Source organism: Ochotona curzoniae, unplaced genomic scaffold (assembly GCF_017591425.1).
Source record: "Ochotona curzoniae isolate NIBS_2020 unplaced genomic scaffold, NIBS_Ocur_1.0 patch175, whole genome shotgun sequence".
NCBI lineage: Eukaryota > Metazoa > Chordata > Mammalia > Lagomorpha > Ochotonidae > Ochotona > Ochotona curzoniae.
This window is the reverse complement of record NW_024466723.1, coordinates 199,584-218,706: the sequence shown is the minus strand read 5'-3', so window position 1 is coordinate 218,706 and position 19,123 is coordinate 199,584. Positions and strand designations below refer to the sequence as shown.

Below are 19,123 nucleotides of genomic sequence, written 5' to 3'. Positions count from 1 at the left end.
GGACACAAACACCCCAGCTCCCAGGTCTCCACCTCACAGGCAGATCCCCAAGCCAGGAATGGAGCAGCCAATGTATGAAAAAAAAAAAAAAAAAAAACTTTAATTCAGAAACACTGTTTACACAACTGCAAGTCTATGTACAAAGTACAGCTGAACCCCTTTTCTCCTCCCCACCCCCCCGGGCGTCCTGAGGCCCAGGACAGCGAGGGCTCGGGCCACAGCCTGCCACACAGAGTAGCAGGAGGCCGCTCCCCACTCCCAGCCTGGCTCGCCCCTCCCTGTGTTCCCGCACATACAGCAGGTGTCTGCTGGGCCTCCCTGTCCCCACCCCGCACATTCTAGGCCTCTGTTCACGCACCATGCCCTAGCCCTGCCCCTTTCTCCTCTACAAGCAAGGGTACAAATGGACAGGAAAGAAGGCTGAGTGGACAGGAGGGGGCACAGCAAGGATAAAGAGGGCACAGGGTTGGGCAGTTGGTAACCACATCATAGACTCAAAGCTCATGTCCCTAGGCAAGAAGCTGTGTTGGCCACAGGGGCTCTGGCCATGGCCTGGGCCAGCTCTCAGAGGGCAGAGGGGGAGCAGCAAGTCTGCAGTCAGCGCAGACTTTTATACCAAAGTATAAAAGATACGTGGAAGTGAACCCCAACCTCCCTCCAGGGGAGAGAATCAGACCACTGTGTGTGTCTGTGGCCAGATGCACGCTCACACACGCGTCTGCACACATGCACACTGGGGAGGGCAAAGCTGCTCACTCAAAGGTTAAGCCAGCCTGGAGCTGTTCCATCCCCTGCCCTTGAATGAATTTCATGTATTCAAACATTGCTGCACAAACTGGACACACAAGGAGTAGGGTTGCCGGTGCAAAGCACCTGCCAAGAAGGAAGCTCGGCCTCCTGGACAGATGGACTGGGGAGGGGGTGGTTATCAGAGGCTGCTGCCATGGCAACCACAGAGCCAGGGCAGGTAGAGTGAGGCAGGCCCACCTCTACGCCACACATGCGTGCACACGCATCCACGTCCTGCCTACACTGGCATCACCGGGCACAGCGGAACCGAACCCTTCCCATCGGAGACTGCTTCCAAGAGCAGGTAAGATGTCCCTACTCAGGACAGGGAGCCCCTGGCTGCCGTGAAAAGGGCAGCAGGTGGGGACAGGCGTGGATTGAGGCTGTCCATGGGGCGGCGTAGGAGCTCCTCCACGTGTCGGGCTACATCCATGGTCTCGTCCAAGTCGAACTCTCCTTCTTGGTCCAACACAGGGTCTGGGCTGTGGACAGAGGAGACATCATAGGGGCTGGCATGTCTCAGGGAACCCAGTCTGCTCCCTACTTCAACCAGCATCCTAGGGACCAGCTGTGTGCCTCACAAGACAGCAGCAGTTCCAGCTCAGCATCCATGTGCATCTCTTGGTATTTCATTATCCTCTTGGGGAGTTCCCTGCCCTGTCGGCCTTGTCACAGTGGCTGGGCCAGTGAGTTCACCCACCTGCCCACCATGCACAACACCATTCCCGGGAAGAGCGAGGTGGGCATTCACCCCATTTTATAGGGAGGCTCGGCTTTGTTCAGAAACTTGCTCATGCCCCCAGGAATCAGGGCTGGCACCTGGGGTTTCCAGCCTGTTGGTCTCCCTGCAGCTCCCTCCCGGGTGCCCAGCCCCAGCCACCCACGGCCCACACAGGAATTCCTTGCCCTGGGCCCGCCCGCTATGGGTGCACAGCCTCTTTCTCACAGCAACCCTCCGCCTCCTAGAACCCAACTTACTTCTGGGGGTACATGTTGTAATGTGTCTGGGGACACACAGCCGGGGAGGGAGCCTGGTCCATGTAGGTGGCGTTGGCCCCTGCTTCTCCAGATGCATTCACAAACCTGCGAGAGAAGCAGGACAGAGCTCAGCTGCCAGGGAGGCCGCGGGCTGCCCAACCCGGAGGAGGGGCCCAGGCCAATGGCCTCCTTCTCTGGGTCAGGCAGGACACAGGGCCCAGCTTTACCCCCTCTGATGGCTGAGCCAGGTCTGTGGGCAAAAGGGAAGGCTGGACCGGGGGGGATGGAAGGGGCGGGTGGGAGGAGGCCCCAAGGGGACACTGCACACTTACTCAGGGACCACTTGCTTGATCTGCGGCTTCACGTACCCGTCCACGGCCTTGGCTGCGGGAAAGTGAGAGACAGCCTGAGCTGCCCAAGCTCCGCCCATCTCCCACCCACCATCAACTTGGAGCCTTACTTAGCAGGGGTGAGACTTCCCAAGCCCCAATAAACATCTGCTGAGGGCCCACCTGAGGTTCCACAGGCTCCCAGCACAGGTCTCACCCCTTTCTGGGCAGCTGCTTTCTCTGCACCCCCTCCCAGGCAGAATTCACAAGATGCAAACCCCACCACAGCTTTGGGAGAAGAAACCTATTCATTTTGCTTCCCGCAACAACCCCAAGGAGCTGGGAGAGTGACCAATTGGCAGAAACAGAGGATGCTCTGTGGGTGTGGCTTATCCTAGCTCCTCCCACCCCATCCACACCCTGCCTGTTTCCTCCAGGGGAGCAGAGGTAGACTGCACTGCGCTTGACCCCTGGCAGACCCAGCAGGGCCAGGGCTGCTTTCCCTGTCTGTCGGAGGAACCTGACGTCCCTTCCCTCACTGCAAGACCCCAGACTCACGGGAGCCAGGCATCCGTTGTAGTGTGAGGAGGCACTGTGGGGCTCCCTTGAGTGCTTGACCCAGCTTTGCTCCTGCTAATGCATCCCTGGCGACAGCAGGTGATGGCTCAGATAGCTGGATCCCTACCACCCTCATGGGACACCTAGATGGGTCCTGGCTCCCACCTTCAGCCTGGACCAGCCCTGGCTGTGCAGCCATTTGGGGAGTGAGTCAGCAGATGGAAGATCTCTCCCTCGTGTCTCTGGGCAATTATTGAGAGAACCCAAGATGGGGCGAGAGGCAGGGGAGGGGGCAGGACGCACCAAGCACAGGGGTGTAGTACTTGGAGAAGACCTCATCCTTGGGGCGGTCAGGAAACACATAGATGAGATAGCTCAGGTCCCCGAGGCGGTCAGCCAGGGACCGGATGGAGAAATCACGTGTGGTGAACGGCTTCAGGTTCCACAGGTTGCGATCAGCTGGGAAAAGGAGACTCCTGTTCCCACCAGCCTCAGAGGACAGAGGGCCAGGGTCTGGCCTGCCCAGGGACCCCCTCCCGTGGGATCTGGGCACAGGGAAGGAAATTCACACAGGAACCTGCCTTCCCACCAGCCAGGAAAGCAGACACCAACATGGCCAGGCATGGCAAGTGGGGGGAGCAACAGATGCCAGCTGAGACCTTGCCCTGTGGGTCTGGAGCCTATGTGCGTGTATGGCAGGGCTGGGGGGTGGAGGGTTGGCTAGTGGAGCAGGTGCTCCAAAAAGGGACGAAGGAACCCACTTCTGAGCATCATGCTGCTTGCACTGTGAGCCCAGCCCCTACCTTTCCTGATGGGCACCTCTTAAGCGGGGAAGAAGGAGACAGGCAATGGGGTCCCTGCACCTGACAGGGAGCGGGCGGGGGGCAGTGGAAGTGGGCACTTACGGGAGTCGAACTTCCAGGCAATGGTGATGCCCCCGATTTCTGAGTCGCTGAACCTCAGGAGGAAGGTCCCGTCAGGCTTGTTAATGAGCAGGTCGTGGGCCTGCTGCTTGTTCACAAAGCCGAGGATGGCCCTGGGACGACAGGACGCAAGTGGGTCACGCCGGGCCAGTAGCCCTGGTGCCCTGTGCCGGCCCTCGAAGGCTGACCTGGCCCTCACCCGTCATTCCAGTGGGGCTTGTGATGCTTCTTCAGCACCTCCATGACCCCGTCAAACCACTGCCAGAAGGTGTAGTTCCAGCCGGGCAGGTTCTCCTACAGGCCCGGAGACCCCAGGTCAGGGCTGCGGGGCCCAGCAAGCTCACAAGCCCCCCTGGCCCCAACTCAGGCCTGCTCCCAGGGTCCATCCCACTAGTTCCACCCTTGACCCCAGCACTCCATAAATCAACAGCTCCACTCGTATCGCAGGGGTCTCCTGTCCCATGTTTCTAAGACACAGGATTCCCTAATACTCCCCTTGGTGGGAGCAGGAGGAGCAAGAACCCTTCCAGGCCAGGGGTGGCATAGGGTACCATAGCTATGATCCCACCTGGGGTGCCCACACACTACACTGGAGTGCCAGGGTCCAAGTCTCAGTGCCACTTCTGATCCCAGCTTCCTGCTAATGTCCACGGAAATGGTGGGTGATGGCCCATGGACTGGCTTCCCTGCTGCCCCTGGGGGAGACTCGGGCTAAGGCCCAGCCTTCTGGCTTTGGACCAGCCCAGCAGGCACTGGGGATGTGAACCAGCAGGCAGGAGATCCTGCTTGCTCTCTGGCTGGCTTTTACCTACATTAAAAAAAATAAACTTATTTAATTTTACTGTAAAGGCAGATATACAGAGAGTGGTTTTCCATCAGCTGGTTCACAGCCACAATGGCTAGAGCTGAGCCAATCTGAAGCCAGGGACCAGGAGCCAGGAGCTCCCTCCAGGTCTCCCATGCAGGTGCAAGGTCCCAAGGCTTTGAACTATCTTCAACTGCTTTCCCAGGCCATAGCAGGGAGCTGGATGAGAAGCGGAGCACCTGGGACATGAATCAGCCAGTGACCATATGGGTTCCTAGAACTTGGAGGTGGAAGACGACCCAATTGAGCCATTGTACTGGGCCCTCACCTACATTTTAATAATATGTCCAGCTGGACCGATTTCCAAAGTCATTCCTGCCCCTTCTCCCTATTTTACAAATGAGTAAACTGGGCACGAGTACAGATCTAGCACTGGAACCTAAGAGTGCTGATGCCCCCCTCCAGGTTCCCCGGGGTCCTGCTGCTCAGGCTGTCACACCCCCACGCAGCCCTTGCCTGTGCTTCTTGGGGGTCCAAGCCCCTCCCCCTAACAGCAGGAGAGAGGCACAGCTGCCTGACCTAGATGTGGCCCGGGCCTCACCCTGTTGAACTGGGACCAGGACACAGACATGCTGCTGTAGTCCTCCAGGTGGCTGCTGCTGCTGTTGAAGAGCTTCTGCGCCAGGAACACCAGGTTCTCCTTGGTCAAGCCCCGGTTGCTCTGCACCTCAGCCTTGAACTTCATGTTGAGGGCCTCGCACAGCTGCGGCCATAGTACTTTGTCGGGCACGGCGAATGGCACCCTGCCCTAGGAGTGGGGAGGAGACAGGCAAAGGTGGCGGACTGAGGGAGAAGGAACGTGCCAGCAGCCAGCACACACACCCTGAAGGCAAGGTGCTCAGATACCATAGAATGGAGTGGGGGAGAGGGGGAAAGGACCGAGACACAAACACTAGGGGGAAAGAAAAGCAAGGCCGAAGAGGCAGCTGCATGGGCCTGCCGGGCTGCCCCAGGCCAGAGGTGAGGGAGACAGCCAAACTCCAGGTCCAAGCCCACCCGCCTGAGGAGCTCAGGGCCAGAACCAGGGACTCAGGGTGTGTTTGCCGCTGGCCCTGCTCTGGGCAGGGCTGAGGAAGGCCGGCTGAAGCTGGCATCCTCCTTGAGTAGGGTATCCTAGGGCCAGAGGAGCCAGGCTGGGGTCCCACGGGGCCTCACCGGCTCAGCAAAGGCGTTGTCCCACAGCACGGTGGCAGTAGCATTGTGGTCCTGGCTGCCGTGGACAATGACAACCACGGGTAGGGACAGGGTCTGTAGGGAACCAAAGGAATGGAGGTGGGGAGGGAAGCAGCCACCATCAGCCCCCCTCTTCCTTCCTCCTTTCCCCTCCCAAACCCAGTCCATCCGTCACCCACAATCCCCACCATGGAGGGACAGCAGGTTTTCTGTTGGCCTCACAGGGACCCTGGGTTTCCAAGCATCCACGTGGCCTCCCACAGAGCTGCAGGTGAGCCTCAGGGCGGGCCAGGTGGCAGTCTCACCTTCACCTGGAACACCAGCTCATTGCTGCCCACGCTGAACTGCGACTCGAAGAGCACAGTGAATTTCTCCTCCGTCACCGACTCGGCGCCCCTCCGGTCGGCACGCTTGATCCGCTTCAGGGACTGCAGGGATACGGATGCAGAGTTGGGAGGCTGGAGGGAGCAGCTCCGCTTAGGGCCCCGTCCCCTCCGAGGCCAGGCCCAGGCCTCACCATGTTCCTGAAGTGGGCACTGAGGGTGCCCGTGGCTTGGTGGTATTCCATGACACAGCAGTTGTTGAGGATCTCGCCGCTGTACTCGCTGCCAGCAGAGAGAGGGCCCCAGCTGAGTCCTGGCAGGGGGCCGGAGCCTCCCTCCCCCACACCAGCCCGTGCCTCGTCACCCCAACAGACAGCACCCAAGGCAATGTCTCCAAAGGCTGAGTTGGAAATTCTTCTGACAGAAAGGGCAGCAAGGGGACCTCATGGGGCAGCTGGGAGCTTCTGGTGTGTTTGAAAGAAGAGCCATGACCATGGCCTGGCAGGACTTCATGACCAAGCCCACCACCCTGCCATACTGAGTTCCCCTCCCCTCGCTCGGGACGTAGGCCTTGCCACCCACTGAACTTGCCAAGTTCAGTGCCTAACTGCGACTTCAGACCCTGGCACTCGCTCCTTCTGTCCCTTCGTCATCCCTGATCCGTCACCCAGCCCCACTCAGGTGTAGCTTCCACTCCCTGCTCTGCCCTCACCCATCCAAGCAACAAGGTAGCCTCTCTCAGTTTGCTTTCTTCACTCTCCACTTTCTGGCACTACCTTCTTTATTTTTCAATGTTATTTATTTGAAAGAGAAAGAGACAGCCCATCAGATCTGTCATCTGCTAGCTCACTCTTCAAATGTCCATGTTGGGTTGGAATGGGCTGAAGGCAGCAAGCATAAACTCAGCCCAAGCCTCCCCCATGGCTGGGCCATCACTTGTTGCCTCTTGGGGTGCACAGAAGTGAGAAGCTTAACTCAGAAGAGAAGCTGGCATCTATACCACCGAGACACTTTGATGTGGGGAACCCACAGGGCATCACAGCCACTGTGTCAGATGCCAGAGGGCAATTCTCAGCCTCCCCAGCTAAGCCTCAAGTTCTAAAAGCAGAACCTAGAATGCCTCCATCAAAGCACAATCTGCCAGTCACATGGCCTGCACGTGCTGAATGCCTCCCAGGGATAGGATGCAGGAGCCCAGGAGCCCAGATCACCCGTCCCTCACATGCTATCGCACTTGGTTGACAGCCTACCCTGACCCCTAGCCCACCACCGGGGCCTCGTGCCGTGCAGCCTTCTTGTGCCTCAGCCTCCAGGACACGGCCCAAGTTATCTTTCGATATAAAGTCCTCCTTCTCCAGCCCCTCTGGCCAGCTACCTCCAATCCAACTGCAGCCTGAGACTCCCTATGGGGGCTGGCATTTCACAAAATCTGTAGGCCTCCAGGGGCACCCAGGTTGGGTAGGGACAAAGTCAGGCTGTGTGTGTCTCCTCAAGGTTCGCTCACAAGGCCTGGACAACTGCCAACTACTATGTGCTGGACACAGGCAGGGTCCAGGAAGGGCATCAGGGCAGGAGGACAATAGTAGCTAAGGACAAAGTGTGAATTGGGACCAGGAGGACACACCTGCAAGTGAGGCAGGGGACCCAAGGGAGGGGAACTGTGTTGTCCCGACACCAATGGCACCAGCACAGAGGCCACACCTATAGCAGCCTGCCAGGAGGAATACAGGGAACAGTAACAGTCGGGGGGACATTTACTTGCGGGTGTTCTCGTTCTTGAGCAGGGACTTGGCCTGCTGCTCACTGATGATGGTGGCCTTCACCTGCGGGGGGTTCATGTGCACGTTCAGCTTCCCGCCCACCAGCAGGCGCACGGTGGCTGCAAACTTGGTCTGGGTCTTCAGGACCTGAGGGGGTTGCTTCTCAATGATGAAGGTGCTGCAGGGGACACGGGGAGCCCGCAGGCCGTGAGACACGCTCCAGGGAGAGGCCTCTCTGGGGCAGGGCAGGGCAGGGTGGGGCTCCTCCCTCCCTCCCTCCACTGGGGCTCAGCAGATGAAAGAAGGGCACACTGCCCAGGTCCAGCTCTCAGGGAGACCCCAGGGAAGAGGTTGGGAAAAGGGCAGGAGGGGAGCAGGCCCTGAGGACACCGCTTGTGGTGTCTGCCATAGAAATGGGGCCAGAGAAGCCACAGTCACAGCTGACAGGGTGGGGAGGGATGTGAGGCAGGGCGAGCCAGGACTGGAACAGACACCCAGGCTGCCCAGCACCCCTGCCTCCCAGGTGGGGAGCCACCCTGCCCACGGGGCATGGCCAAGGGACAGCGGTCACCTGGTCACCAGGGCTGAGATGATGTCTGTGATGGTGGCATTGACCTCGGCCAACATCTCCTCCACGGGGCCGGGGATGGGCAGCTGCTGGCACAGGTGTTCGGCTCGGCGGATCTGCTGCCGGTTCTGCCAGATGATCTCGGCCAGCTTCTCACACCTGGGGGCAGCCCAGGACCACAGGTATGCTAGGGCTCCCCCACTTCCCAGACTGCAGTTGGAGGACTCCCGTTGGGGGAGACTCTGTGCCATTATACAGCTCCACACTCCCAGGAGAGTCTGTGCTGTAACCGCCCCTCCTTTTCCTGCTTCAGAGCAGGCTGACTGCCTACCAGAAGCACAGGAAACAGGCCAGGACCAAGCAGCCCAGAGCTCTGCACACCTGGCCAGGCCCCCCTCAGGACAAGACGCCCTCACTAGGGAAGCTGGCAAGGACTTTGAGACTAATGTCTATGTCACAAATGGGCCCTGCTGAGACGCAAGTTGTCCCCAACAGAGGGGCCTGCCACACAGGCTGACCCAGTGGGCAGAGGGGTCTGCCCCTTCCACCAGCCCAGCCCGCACCCTGGCCTCACCAGGACTGCAGCACGTCCAGGCTGCCCTCGGGGGGCCCACCATTGCCGGCCAGCTGTTGCCGCCGCTTCCACTGGATCAGCTCGTCATCCAGAATGATGGTCTGCTGCTTCCGCAGCAGCTGCAGGGTCTTCTGATGCTTCTCAGCCAGCTCCTGCGGGACGGTGGACAGCAGCCCTGCTGGGCCCCCAGGCCAGCCTGCAGGATGCCCAGAGACACAAGGCCCGACACCTCCTGCTCCACACCTGCGCTGACCCAGAGCATCCCAGAGAGAAGGATCCAGCCACCGGCTCTCCAGGGCCCTGCTCTCATCCCGGCCTTGTCCCCCTGGCTGGTTCCAACAGCCCCCACCAGGATGTTCCACCCTGGGAGCAGGACGCAGAGCCACTCACCACGCGGTACTGCTGCAGGGTCTGGGCCTCGCGCTGCAGCCAGGCCTCCAGGGACACCTGCTTCTGCTGCAGGGCCGTCTCCCTGCTTAGTCGCTCCTGGGGGTTCAGCTGGGCCAGTTGAGCAAACTGAGCTGCAGAGGGGACACGACACCCATGGCCATCACCTCCTGCAGCCTGGTACCGAGCCCCAAGCCTGCACCCAGCTGGACAGATCAGGAGTCCTGCAAGCCTGCCTGGGTGCCAGTGATGAATGGGCTCCCTCGAAGGCAGTCCCACCCTCACTCTCCAGGCTCCTGACCATGTCCTCCTCCAGGGGTGGGTAATGGGCACTCAACCCTGCCTCTGGCTCTGTCTGCCTCCACACACAGCTGTCTGCTGAACCCTTATCACAAGGACTCCGGGTTGGACTAGTCTCGGGTGAGGCATGTGCCCTGCCAGGAGCCACCCCTTTCTGTCCTGGGGTCCCCATGAGCTCAGCCCACTAACCAGCAAAGACCACCAGGAGAGATACCTGGGCCTGCTGGGAGCAACGAGATGTCCCTGGGAAGGGTACTGCTGCCCTCACACTCCCTGGAGGGCCCTCACCCACATGGGGATCTGGCCTGAGTGAGGCCTCAACACCTTGCTCAGAACAGCTGTGACAAAAACCTTTAGACCAAGGAAAGGACAAAGTCGAGCATGAGGAACACCTGTGTGGCACTAACTGGTCACTAACCTGGCTTAGAAGTGAGCATGTGCCCAGGCAAAGCCCACAGAGAGCCACAGCCCTGACCCAGGTCATGCCTTCCTCCCAGAACCTTCCCAGCTCGAGCCCATCTTGCTGGAGCTCTTGGCTGGCCTCTATGGGCCATGTCACCCTGACCTTGTCCCTGCCTCAGGGAACACACAAGTGGATCCATGAAAGCCACTCCAGGCAGCCAGCAACTGCCCAGAACTACAACTCACAGATCTGCACACATCTTGGGCAGGGCACCATACAGACTGAGTGCTCCCCAGGCAGGGTCTGGACTAGGGAACTGGGCTGACTACACAGAAACCTGCCCACTCACAGGATGGGCTTTTGGTCCCAGCCCCTGGGCCTGGCCTCCCCATGCCAGTGACCCACTTGGCTGTCTCCTGGAAATCTGCACAATTTTCTGGAAGGAGGTCTGGGAGACCTGAGACAAGGGCTGGCTTCACTGAGGGAGCTGAGCCTTCCCTTGCGCCAACGGGCCCATGGTCTGCACAGGATGGGGGAGGCAGATAGATGAGGCTGAACACACGTGACACTGCAGGAACAAATTCAGATGTGGCTCCAGTCTTAACCCATCCCCAGCACGGGTCCTAAACCTAAATTCAGGATCACAAAGGACCTGGGTAGAATTAACACCCTGAACTCTGCTGGCTCTGCAGGCAGTGTGGGGTGGAGTCAGCAGCTAGGAGGAAGACATTCTGGAATCTTCCAGCATTTGCTCAATTTATATGATGATTTATGGAATGGACAGATTTTATGAAACTGAAAGCCCTGACATGGCAGTCTTAAAAAAAAGAAGCTTAAATTGCTAAAATGAAATTCTAGAGTAATCAAAAATATCCAATGTCCTGAAAAAAAAAAAGGAATGAGCAGAACAAAAACCCAGTCATACACAACAGAAAATGTTAAAATGGACACCTTAGTACAACTATGGCAATGATTGCTCTCAATATTTCTGAACTAAATAATGAAAGTCAAAGGCTTTGAGTAGCTAAAAAGCCAAGATTGAGCTACATGTTATTTACATGTCAGCTCTCAACATGCACGGATAAAGCTGTGTCGTGTAAAATGCAGAAGGCACTAAACAATGTCCGAAGAAGACAAAATAGCATTGCCAAATTAAGAAAGATATTTCATCATGATTAGGATGCCAAATGATCTGTGGAATAATAAAGGATAAAAATGCATGAAGGGGGCCCGGCAGCATGGCCTAGCAGCTAATGTCCTCGCCTTGAGTGCACTGGGATCCCATACAGGCGCCGGTTCTAATCCCGGCAGCTCCACTTCCCATCCAGCTCCCTGCTTGTAGCCTGGGAAAGCAGTTGAGGATGGCCCAAAGCCTTGGGACTCTGCACCCGTGTGGGATACCCAGAAAGAAGTTCCTGGCTCCTGGCTTCAGATCAGTCCAGCACCGGCCATTGCGCTCACTTGGGGAGTGAATCATCGGATGGAAGATCTTTCTATCTCTCCTCCTCTCTGTATATCTGACTTTGTAATAAAAATAAATAAATCTTTTTAAAAAATGCATGAAGGAAATACAGAATTAACCACAGTAGCAGTGAATTCCATTATCATAGTAATTTCTCCCTCAGCAACTAATGAAACAACTGGGCAAAGATGAAGGACAGATGAAGACAGTGGGGGTCTCCCGGTGTATTCTAGGGTCTTCCCAGAATACACCTGAGCCCCTCATCCTTAAGCACTTGCTTTTTTCACTCTCAGTCTTACACAGACACATTGGAGTTTTCCAGAAGCTACAAGATGTATGATACTACGGCAGAATGAAGACACAGCAACCTTTCACTAAGCCTGACATTCACGAGTTTTGCAAATGCAATTGTGTAGTAACAACAGAGCTACAATGAGAAATTTCTCATTAGACAATCTCATGGCTGTTTAAATATGGCAAAGTGTACCAACAAAGACCTAGATAGTGTAACCCACACACCCAGGCTATACGGATAATTAACCCAACACTGGCCAAGACACCAGGGTACAGTGCGTGATTGTTTGTAAAACAATGCCCTTCTACCCACTAAATTTTGTTTAGAAAACAAGGTTTTTTATAAAATTTTACCTTTCATATTAACATTACTAAATTGATCATTATCAATTTTAATGAAATGACCATAGAGTTTGCACTCTTTCCAAATGCATAAGATGCATCCACTGAGACAGAATATATCCTAAACCATCAAAGAAGTCTCAGGACATTTATAAGCACTGAAATCATACAGAATGCAATCACAGTAGAATAACAAGATGATATAGTTAAAAAAAATAGTTGGAAATTAAAGAAAATGTTTCTAAGTAATATATGAATTCAATAATTACTCACTGGAGGAATCAGAAATATTTCACAGTGGATAATGCTTGTACAGCATAACCAAAATTATGGCATGTAGTTAAAACAATGCTTAGAGGTACATTTATAGCTTTAAATAAATGAATATATATATACATACACATCATATATACACACATATACATGTGTAAGGGTACTTAAAGTTTGTGAAAGAACAAAATTATAAACTTATTTTGGTGTAAGAAAATGGAAATCCATACATAGTTTTTTCATGCTATGTATCTTTCATGAACTTTTTAAGACCCTGCTGTATAGGCTTACATGTTTGAAAGGAGGAGTCAGAAAGTCAAAGAGGAAAGGCACAAGTAGTTCAACACATCCTGCTGTTCCCAGGACAAGGTGGCACATCCCAGGAGTCAGGCTGGAGTGAAGGGAGATGGACCGTGTCTCGAGACTCCTTGGGTTACACCTGAGTAGGATTCCCTCAGGGCTCCCTTTTTCCCTCCCTCACGCCCTGACGGTGGCAGCCACTGGCCACACACAGTTCCAGGAGACAGGAAACTTTGGAACAGTCACCCCTTAGGTCTACGTTCTGTGAGGCCAAGGAAGTGGGGTTCCTGGAGTTCCCTCTCTTCTCAGCGTGTTACAACCTGGCGAAGCCCAGCCCAAATCCTCCCTCTTGTTGGGGAACACCATGCTCCTGCTGAGTGACATATTAAGGTATTCCTTGAATACCCACAGTTAGGAAGAGGCCATGGTTAACAAAGCACAGGAATTTAAACTCACAGCTTGGCAGCTAGTTCTGCAACCCATAGGAACCTGGGCCAAGTTACTTGTGCTTCTTGAACCTCAGTTTCATCGTGTGCAATGTAGGGATAATGCAGCTCTCTCTGGCCCCCCTCCACTGCCACCCCCACCAGTGCCTCAAGGTCATCTCCCTGCATGCAGGAGGCAGAGCAGCTCTCCCATCAGGCTCTCAGTGGAGTGTTGTGGAGAGTGACACTGCTTTGCAGGAGCTCCTGAGATGCCACCCACCCTCACTGGGGACAGGTGCTGGGCCCACCTTGGATCCTCAGGCTCTCCTGATACTGGATAATGAAGTACTCCTGAGTCTGCTGCAGTTTCTTCAGCTCATTCTCTGTGTCCTGTGTGACCAGCCGCAGCTCCTCAAATGTCTGAGTGATCTGCAGGTGCTTCTGGGACATGGCGTCCACCAGGGTCCCAGCAGGAGAGCCGCCCTGTAGGCAGGATGGGGGGAAATGACAAGGAGCGGTATGCCAAAGAGTAGGGGGACAAATGGAGAGGAAAGCCTCCAGGCTACCCACCATGCTCCCCAGGCTTCACATCTAAGCTAAGGAGGGAGGGCCATGTCCCAGCAGGGGGACAGAGGGAGGAGTGACAGGTGACACAGCCATAATAGAAATCTCTATTTCAGATGACTCCTCCATGCCTCTGCTGTCCTCCCTCCATGCTCTGCCAGAGCACAGCAGCTGGTCCTGCTTTCAATCTCCACTCCTTGAACACATTAGCATGTTCCCAGATCAGGGCCTTTGCACATGCCTGTCTGTCGAGAACATTCTGGCCCCACTTCCCCAGAAGGGGCCTTGTCGGATAAGCAAACTCACTCTGATCCTGCTCTCAGGTGCACGTGTCTTACTCTTGTTGCTCTTCTGGTTTTTGGTATCTCTTGCAAGAGGATGTGGGGTCCCCAGGTTCTGGCCCTCCCCCTATCACGTCCCACAGAAGCTGGAACATCAGAGGTGGCTCATGAAGAGCCTGTCTGCTGGGGAAAGGCGTGACCCCGTGACCATGACAACACACATCCCCAGACCAGAGCTGGATTCACATGCAGAGTCACATGGTGTTCTGTGGCTGCCACAAGGCAGGGGATGCGGGGTCAAGGGAGAAGGTCTGTTGGGACCCAGCTTCTATCCCGTCTCAGCCTTACCTACTGTCCTGGCCCACCTGGCTCCCTTCTCCCCAGGGACACTAATGACTTGCAAGCTCACCCAGGTGGCAAGACACTTGGGCTTTGCAGCCCCTGCACATGTTGCCACATTTCTTTTTTTTTTTTGGCAGGGGGATTCATCCCCTCTCTTTCCTCACTTCCTTCCCCACTGGGGGTCGGACACCCTGTCCTCGGCCCGTGCCCCCTGAGCACTGAGCTCCCCTCTGGGGAATTTGTCCATGCCCTGCCCTCCCTTGGGAGGAACCGGGCTTTTACCTCCTTCTCCAATCCCAGCCCAGGGTCAGACACACAGTAGGACTTCAATAAACGTTTCCTAAGGGACTGTGAAGTGCTTCAGGTCCTAATCCAAATTCTTTATGCAGTGTGACATTCACTTTACTTTACTGCAGATAATGCATTTAGAACATTGTCCTATGCCTTTATTATATGAAGGCTGGCATTGTGGGGCAGAGAGCTAGGCTACTGCCCTGCACTGCCAGTTCTCCGTATCAGAGCATGGGTTCAAGTTCCAGTGTTGCACTTTCAAGACAGCTCTGTGTAATGCACACGGGAAGTCAACCATGTCGTGAGACCTGCAAGAAGTTTCTGGCTCCCAGCTTTAGCTCAGCACAGCCAATTATTGTAGCCTGATTACTGTAGTCATATTGGGGAACAAACCAGCAATGGAAGACTTTTTAATTCTGCATTTTGAATAAATACATATAAAACTTTAAAAATATACATGCTGTTTTCAAAAATTATTTTTGCAAGGTTGGTGCAGTGGTGTAACAGGACAATCCTCCACTTGTAGTGCCAGCATCCCATACGGGTTCCAGTTCATGTTCTGGCTGCGCCACTCTCAGTCTAGCTCCCTTCTCAAGGCCTGAGAAAGCAGCAGAGGACAGCTCAAAGCCTTGGGACTCTGCACCTGTATGGGAGACTTGGAAGAGGCTCCTGGCTCCTGACTTCAGATTGGCTCAGCTCCAGCTGTTGCAGCCATTTGGGCAGTAAAGCAGTGGATAGGAGATCTTTCTATGCATGTGCCTCTCCAATAAAAATAAACCTTTTTTTTTTAATGCCTTTGAACTTGTAGTTTGAGAGGAGTCCTGGTTTCCCCCTCTGTGGGCCTCACTTCTCCACGCTGCCCTGGGTTGGTTCTCTTCCCCCAGGCCTCAGCTCCTCCCCTTCACACAGACGCCCCCAGTCTGCGGTTAGGCTGCTCAATGAAAATCCAGTCTTCCCTGCTGATTTGTAACGGCACCTCTGACACAGGTCGAGTTTCCACCAATGTGTGTGTGTATACATGTGTACACAGGGGTGTGTGCATGTGCATGTATGTGGGGTGGGTGCACATGTGAGTGTATGTATGTATGTGGGGTGGTGCACATGTGAGTGTATGTATGTGGGGTGGTGCACATGTGAGTGTATGTATGTATGTGGGGTGGTGCACATGTGAGTGTATGTATGTATGTGGGGTGTGTGATATGCACACAACCGTGTGTGTATGTGCACGTATGTGCATTAACCCTTGGTGCACAGTGCCAGTGAACTGTCACACTAGCCCAATAGCACAGGTATTATTAGTAGTCCCATTTCACAATAGAAAAATGGAGGCTCGGAGAGGGATGGTAACATGCTGACGTCCCACAGCTCATGAGAGGGAGGGTGATGGGTGGAGCCTGCGCCATCACCCCACACTGACTCAGAACACTGCCTCTCACGTTTGCTTGCGTCTCCGGCAGCACTGTTTAACATGGATGCAGCCATGTCCAGGGAGAAAGCCCCAGAAAAGGACCGCCCAATTCTCTCCCCACCCCCACGGGACACTCACGTTGTTGGCCTCCTGGACCAGCCTCTGTTCATTGTACAGAATGTGCCGGATGCAGCGTACCAGTTCCATGGGACAGCGGTCATACGTGTTCTGGAAGAATCCCGCAGTGTGTTCTTCAATTGCAGCCATGCCTGGCTTCATCCCGCACACAGCCCTTCCTCTCCTTCAGCGTTTTCCCAGGAAGCTTCAGGAGCCATTGTCAGATGTTCCTCCCTCTCCTTAACTGTTCCTCCCCTCCCTTCACACTTGGTTTGCGGTGAACTCAAAACCTACCATCTACAGAGCACTTCAATCCACCCTGCCCCTTGGCTCTCCCAGCGTGGAAAACCCCCACCGCGGAGGCCAGCACAGCACCCAGAGGAACACGGGTGTCAAACAAGTGAGTGGGGCTGGTGATTCAAGCCACACGCAGCTGATGCTGAGGCCAAGACGCTTTCCACCAGAACCCTGCCCATACTCGTCCCACCATCCCAGGTTCCTCCCGGATCCACCCTCTTTTCTGGGTGGGCTTTGCTTTACCTGATCCCTGCTGTCTGTGGTTGAGAAGGGCTCTCTAAGAAACCCAACTGAATTCCAATTAACCCTTAACCGTGATTACACCCACACCCCTTTCCTGCTTCATAACAGCTCCTGGCTTCCTCCACTACCCCCCACCAACTCCACACCACACAAAGGAGAAGCCACATCCTACAAAGCCATGCCAGCCAGCCCCTCCTCCCTGCCACCCCTCCAACGGCTCTACCACTTTTATCAGGGTCCCCAAGAGGGGCTTCTGGCTGACTTGTCCCCTCATTTCTAGAATAGATCAGTCTCCTTTTCTTCTGGAAAAGAAGCCAGCCTCAGTTTACCACCTCTCCACCTGCTCAGTCTGTCCATGATGCTGGCTCACCCACCTCCCCTCTGCAGGAAACAAAAACCCCCACCCCCTATCCCATCCCTTGCTCTGTAGTAGGTTAAAGGAATCTAGTAGCTCTGACTTAGAAAGAGGGGGCGGGGGAAATTGAAGTAAAGTTGCCACCAAGCAAGTGAGTGGGCTCATGATGACACTGGTGAGTCAGTGGCCAGGCCAGGAAAAAAAAAACCCTGGGGGTTTAGCCACATGCCCTCTCCACCCCCCCCCCCCCCCCCCCCCCCGCCCCAAGGTGTCCTGGAGTTCACACCCACCTGCAGCTGGGTGGCATAGTGGCCCAACTTGATCTTCAGAAGAAAGCCATCTTCCCCCACTTGGTGCTCAGCCTTCTTCTGCAGCTCCTGCACCAGGCCCTCTAGGAGCTGGGTGGCCTGAGCTCGGTCCTGGGGGCTGTCCAGGTCAATGGCATCCCTGGGGGCAGGACGGGGGGGGGGGTGGGAAGAGGGGAGACAGGAGTCCACTGTTGCAATTCCCTAAGCCAGGAGGTCAGGCACCAAGAGTGCAGTGGCAATCCCATGATGAGAACCCAGTGCACTTTCCCGAGCCCACGGGGGAGGGGGGACCACAGGCCTTCTCTCTCCCCTTCCAGCACCCCGCCCCCCGCATTTCCCGGTTCCCGTTTCCCAGGGACCCCACCCCTTCCGCACAGAGAAGGAAAGAGAGGATCAGAGTCACGCCAAACCACAAGGAGGAGACCTGGGGCGGGGGGAGCGCAGAGGGAAACCCGTCCCTGCGGTTGCGGGTTGGAAGCCCGGTGCACCTACCACGGCTGACTCTCGATCCACTGCGCCAGGTAATGCCGCACCTCGATGGGGAAGTGCTGGCCATAGAGCACCTGCATCTGGCGCAGTGCGTCCCCCTGCAACTGCTGGGCCTGGATCCAGCCCGCCATAGCCGGTCACCTAGGATGAGCCCAGGGCTGAAGAGGTGGAGCCCCACGGTGCCCACCCATCCCTGCACCCGGAGTCGGGTCAGGCCCGGCCCCTCCCACAGACACGCTTTCCTGTGCGGGAAGAGAGAGATGGTGAGGAGGGGCGTGCCGCCCTTCCTCTCCCACAAGGAACCCACTGAGGCTGGGGCAGGGTGGGGTGGGGGGTCTCAAAAGGCAGGTGCCCTCCCTCTTCCTCTCCCCTCGCCCCACGGGAAACTGAAAGAGAAACTTAACTGCCCAGGGAGGCCCTCAGCGCTCTGCAAGGGCTGCTCGGATCCCTCCCTCAGCGCGTGCCCCGAACCCCGACTCCCCGTGTTGGAGGACTGGGGAGGGAGATGTTTCAAACCATAGTTGGGTCAAGGCAGTGCCATTCCCACTCGACGCCCGACCCTGGGCACGTGGCTGGGCTTAGGGAGACGGAGCTTAGGTGCCGCGGCACCCCGAAACTGCGTTCCCTCCCGACGGCGCCCCCGCGTCTGCGAGCGACACCGGCCCCCACCTGTGACCGCCTCCCTTTCTGCCCGGTCCCCTCGACCCTCTACCCATGTGTCGGCTCTGCCAGCGGCGTCCCAGCTCCCTCTGGGCGCCGGGGACCGGTCCCTGCAGCGCGACGGGCCATCGGGCTGCCGGAAGTGTCGGTCCAGGAGCCCCTGTCCCGGCGCGCGCTCCCCAAGTCCCGTCGCGCGCTCCCCACCTGGTAACGCCAAGCGCGGTGTCGGCGCAGGCTGTGCGCCCCGCGGCTCTCGCTGGAGGGCCCGGGCTCCCGGTGGCGGCGGCGGCGGCTGTTACTACAGGAAGGAGCCAAGAGCAGCGATTTCCTCCTCAAAGGTCAGCTGCCTGCGCTAGACCAAACACAGAGCGCGGGCGCTCGCCAACACCCTCCCCGCCGCTGGTGCGGCCTCCCCTGCCTCCGCCCTCGGCAGCCAGCTCCCCAGCGAGTGCGCAGCAGCGGCCTGGCCGAGCCCGCGCGACCCGGCTGGGCGGGGCGGCGCCGGGCGTCGGGGCTGTCCCCCACCTCCTATCCCCACGCCCCGACGGCGGGGTCCCCCGGGAGTCCCAGGTAGCCTCTCCTGAGCCCCGCGGGAGCGTCCCGGGACTGTGTCTGGCCAGAGGCGCAGGACCGGGAAATCCCGGGACCCTGGAAACCCCAAAGCAAGGGCTCAGTTTTCTCAACCGTGAAAGGGGAGGAGAGAAGGGTGGGCTGACTGGAGATGCCTCCTCACTCTGGCGTAGGT

The 19,123-nt window shown here is 56.6% G+C and overlaps 1 protein-coding gene across 1 annotated transcript; it reads right to left on the bottom strand.

Moving 5' to 3' along the window:
• Nucleotides 1–89: 89 nt before the first annotated feature.
• Nucleotides 90–18,687, bottom strand: LOC121166574 (signal transducer and activator of transcription 5A). The gene is made up of 19 exons (XM_040995772.1): nt 18,583–18,687; nt 17,722–17,859; nt 17,212–17,368; nt 16,048–16,137; nt 13,332–13,506; nt 9,231–9,361; nt 8,841–8,992; nt 8,270–8,425; nt 7,697–7,876; nt 6,133–6,220; nt 5,921–6,043; nt 5,598–5,690; nt 4,984–5,190; nt 3,777–3,871; nt 3,560–3,690; nt 2,958–3,113; nt 2,100–2,151; nt 1,768–1,872; nt 90–1,271 (listed from the first exon to the last, which is right to left on the bottom strand). Exons 2-19 carry the CDS (start codon nt 17,847–17,849, stop codon nt 1,109–1,111), a joined length of 2,382 nt encoding a protein of 793 aa, XP_040851706.1. The 5' UTR covers nt 17,850–17,859; nt 18,583–18,687; the 3' UTR covers nt 90–1,108.
• Between the last annotated feature and the right edge of the window lie 436 nt (nt 18,688–19,123).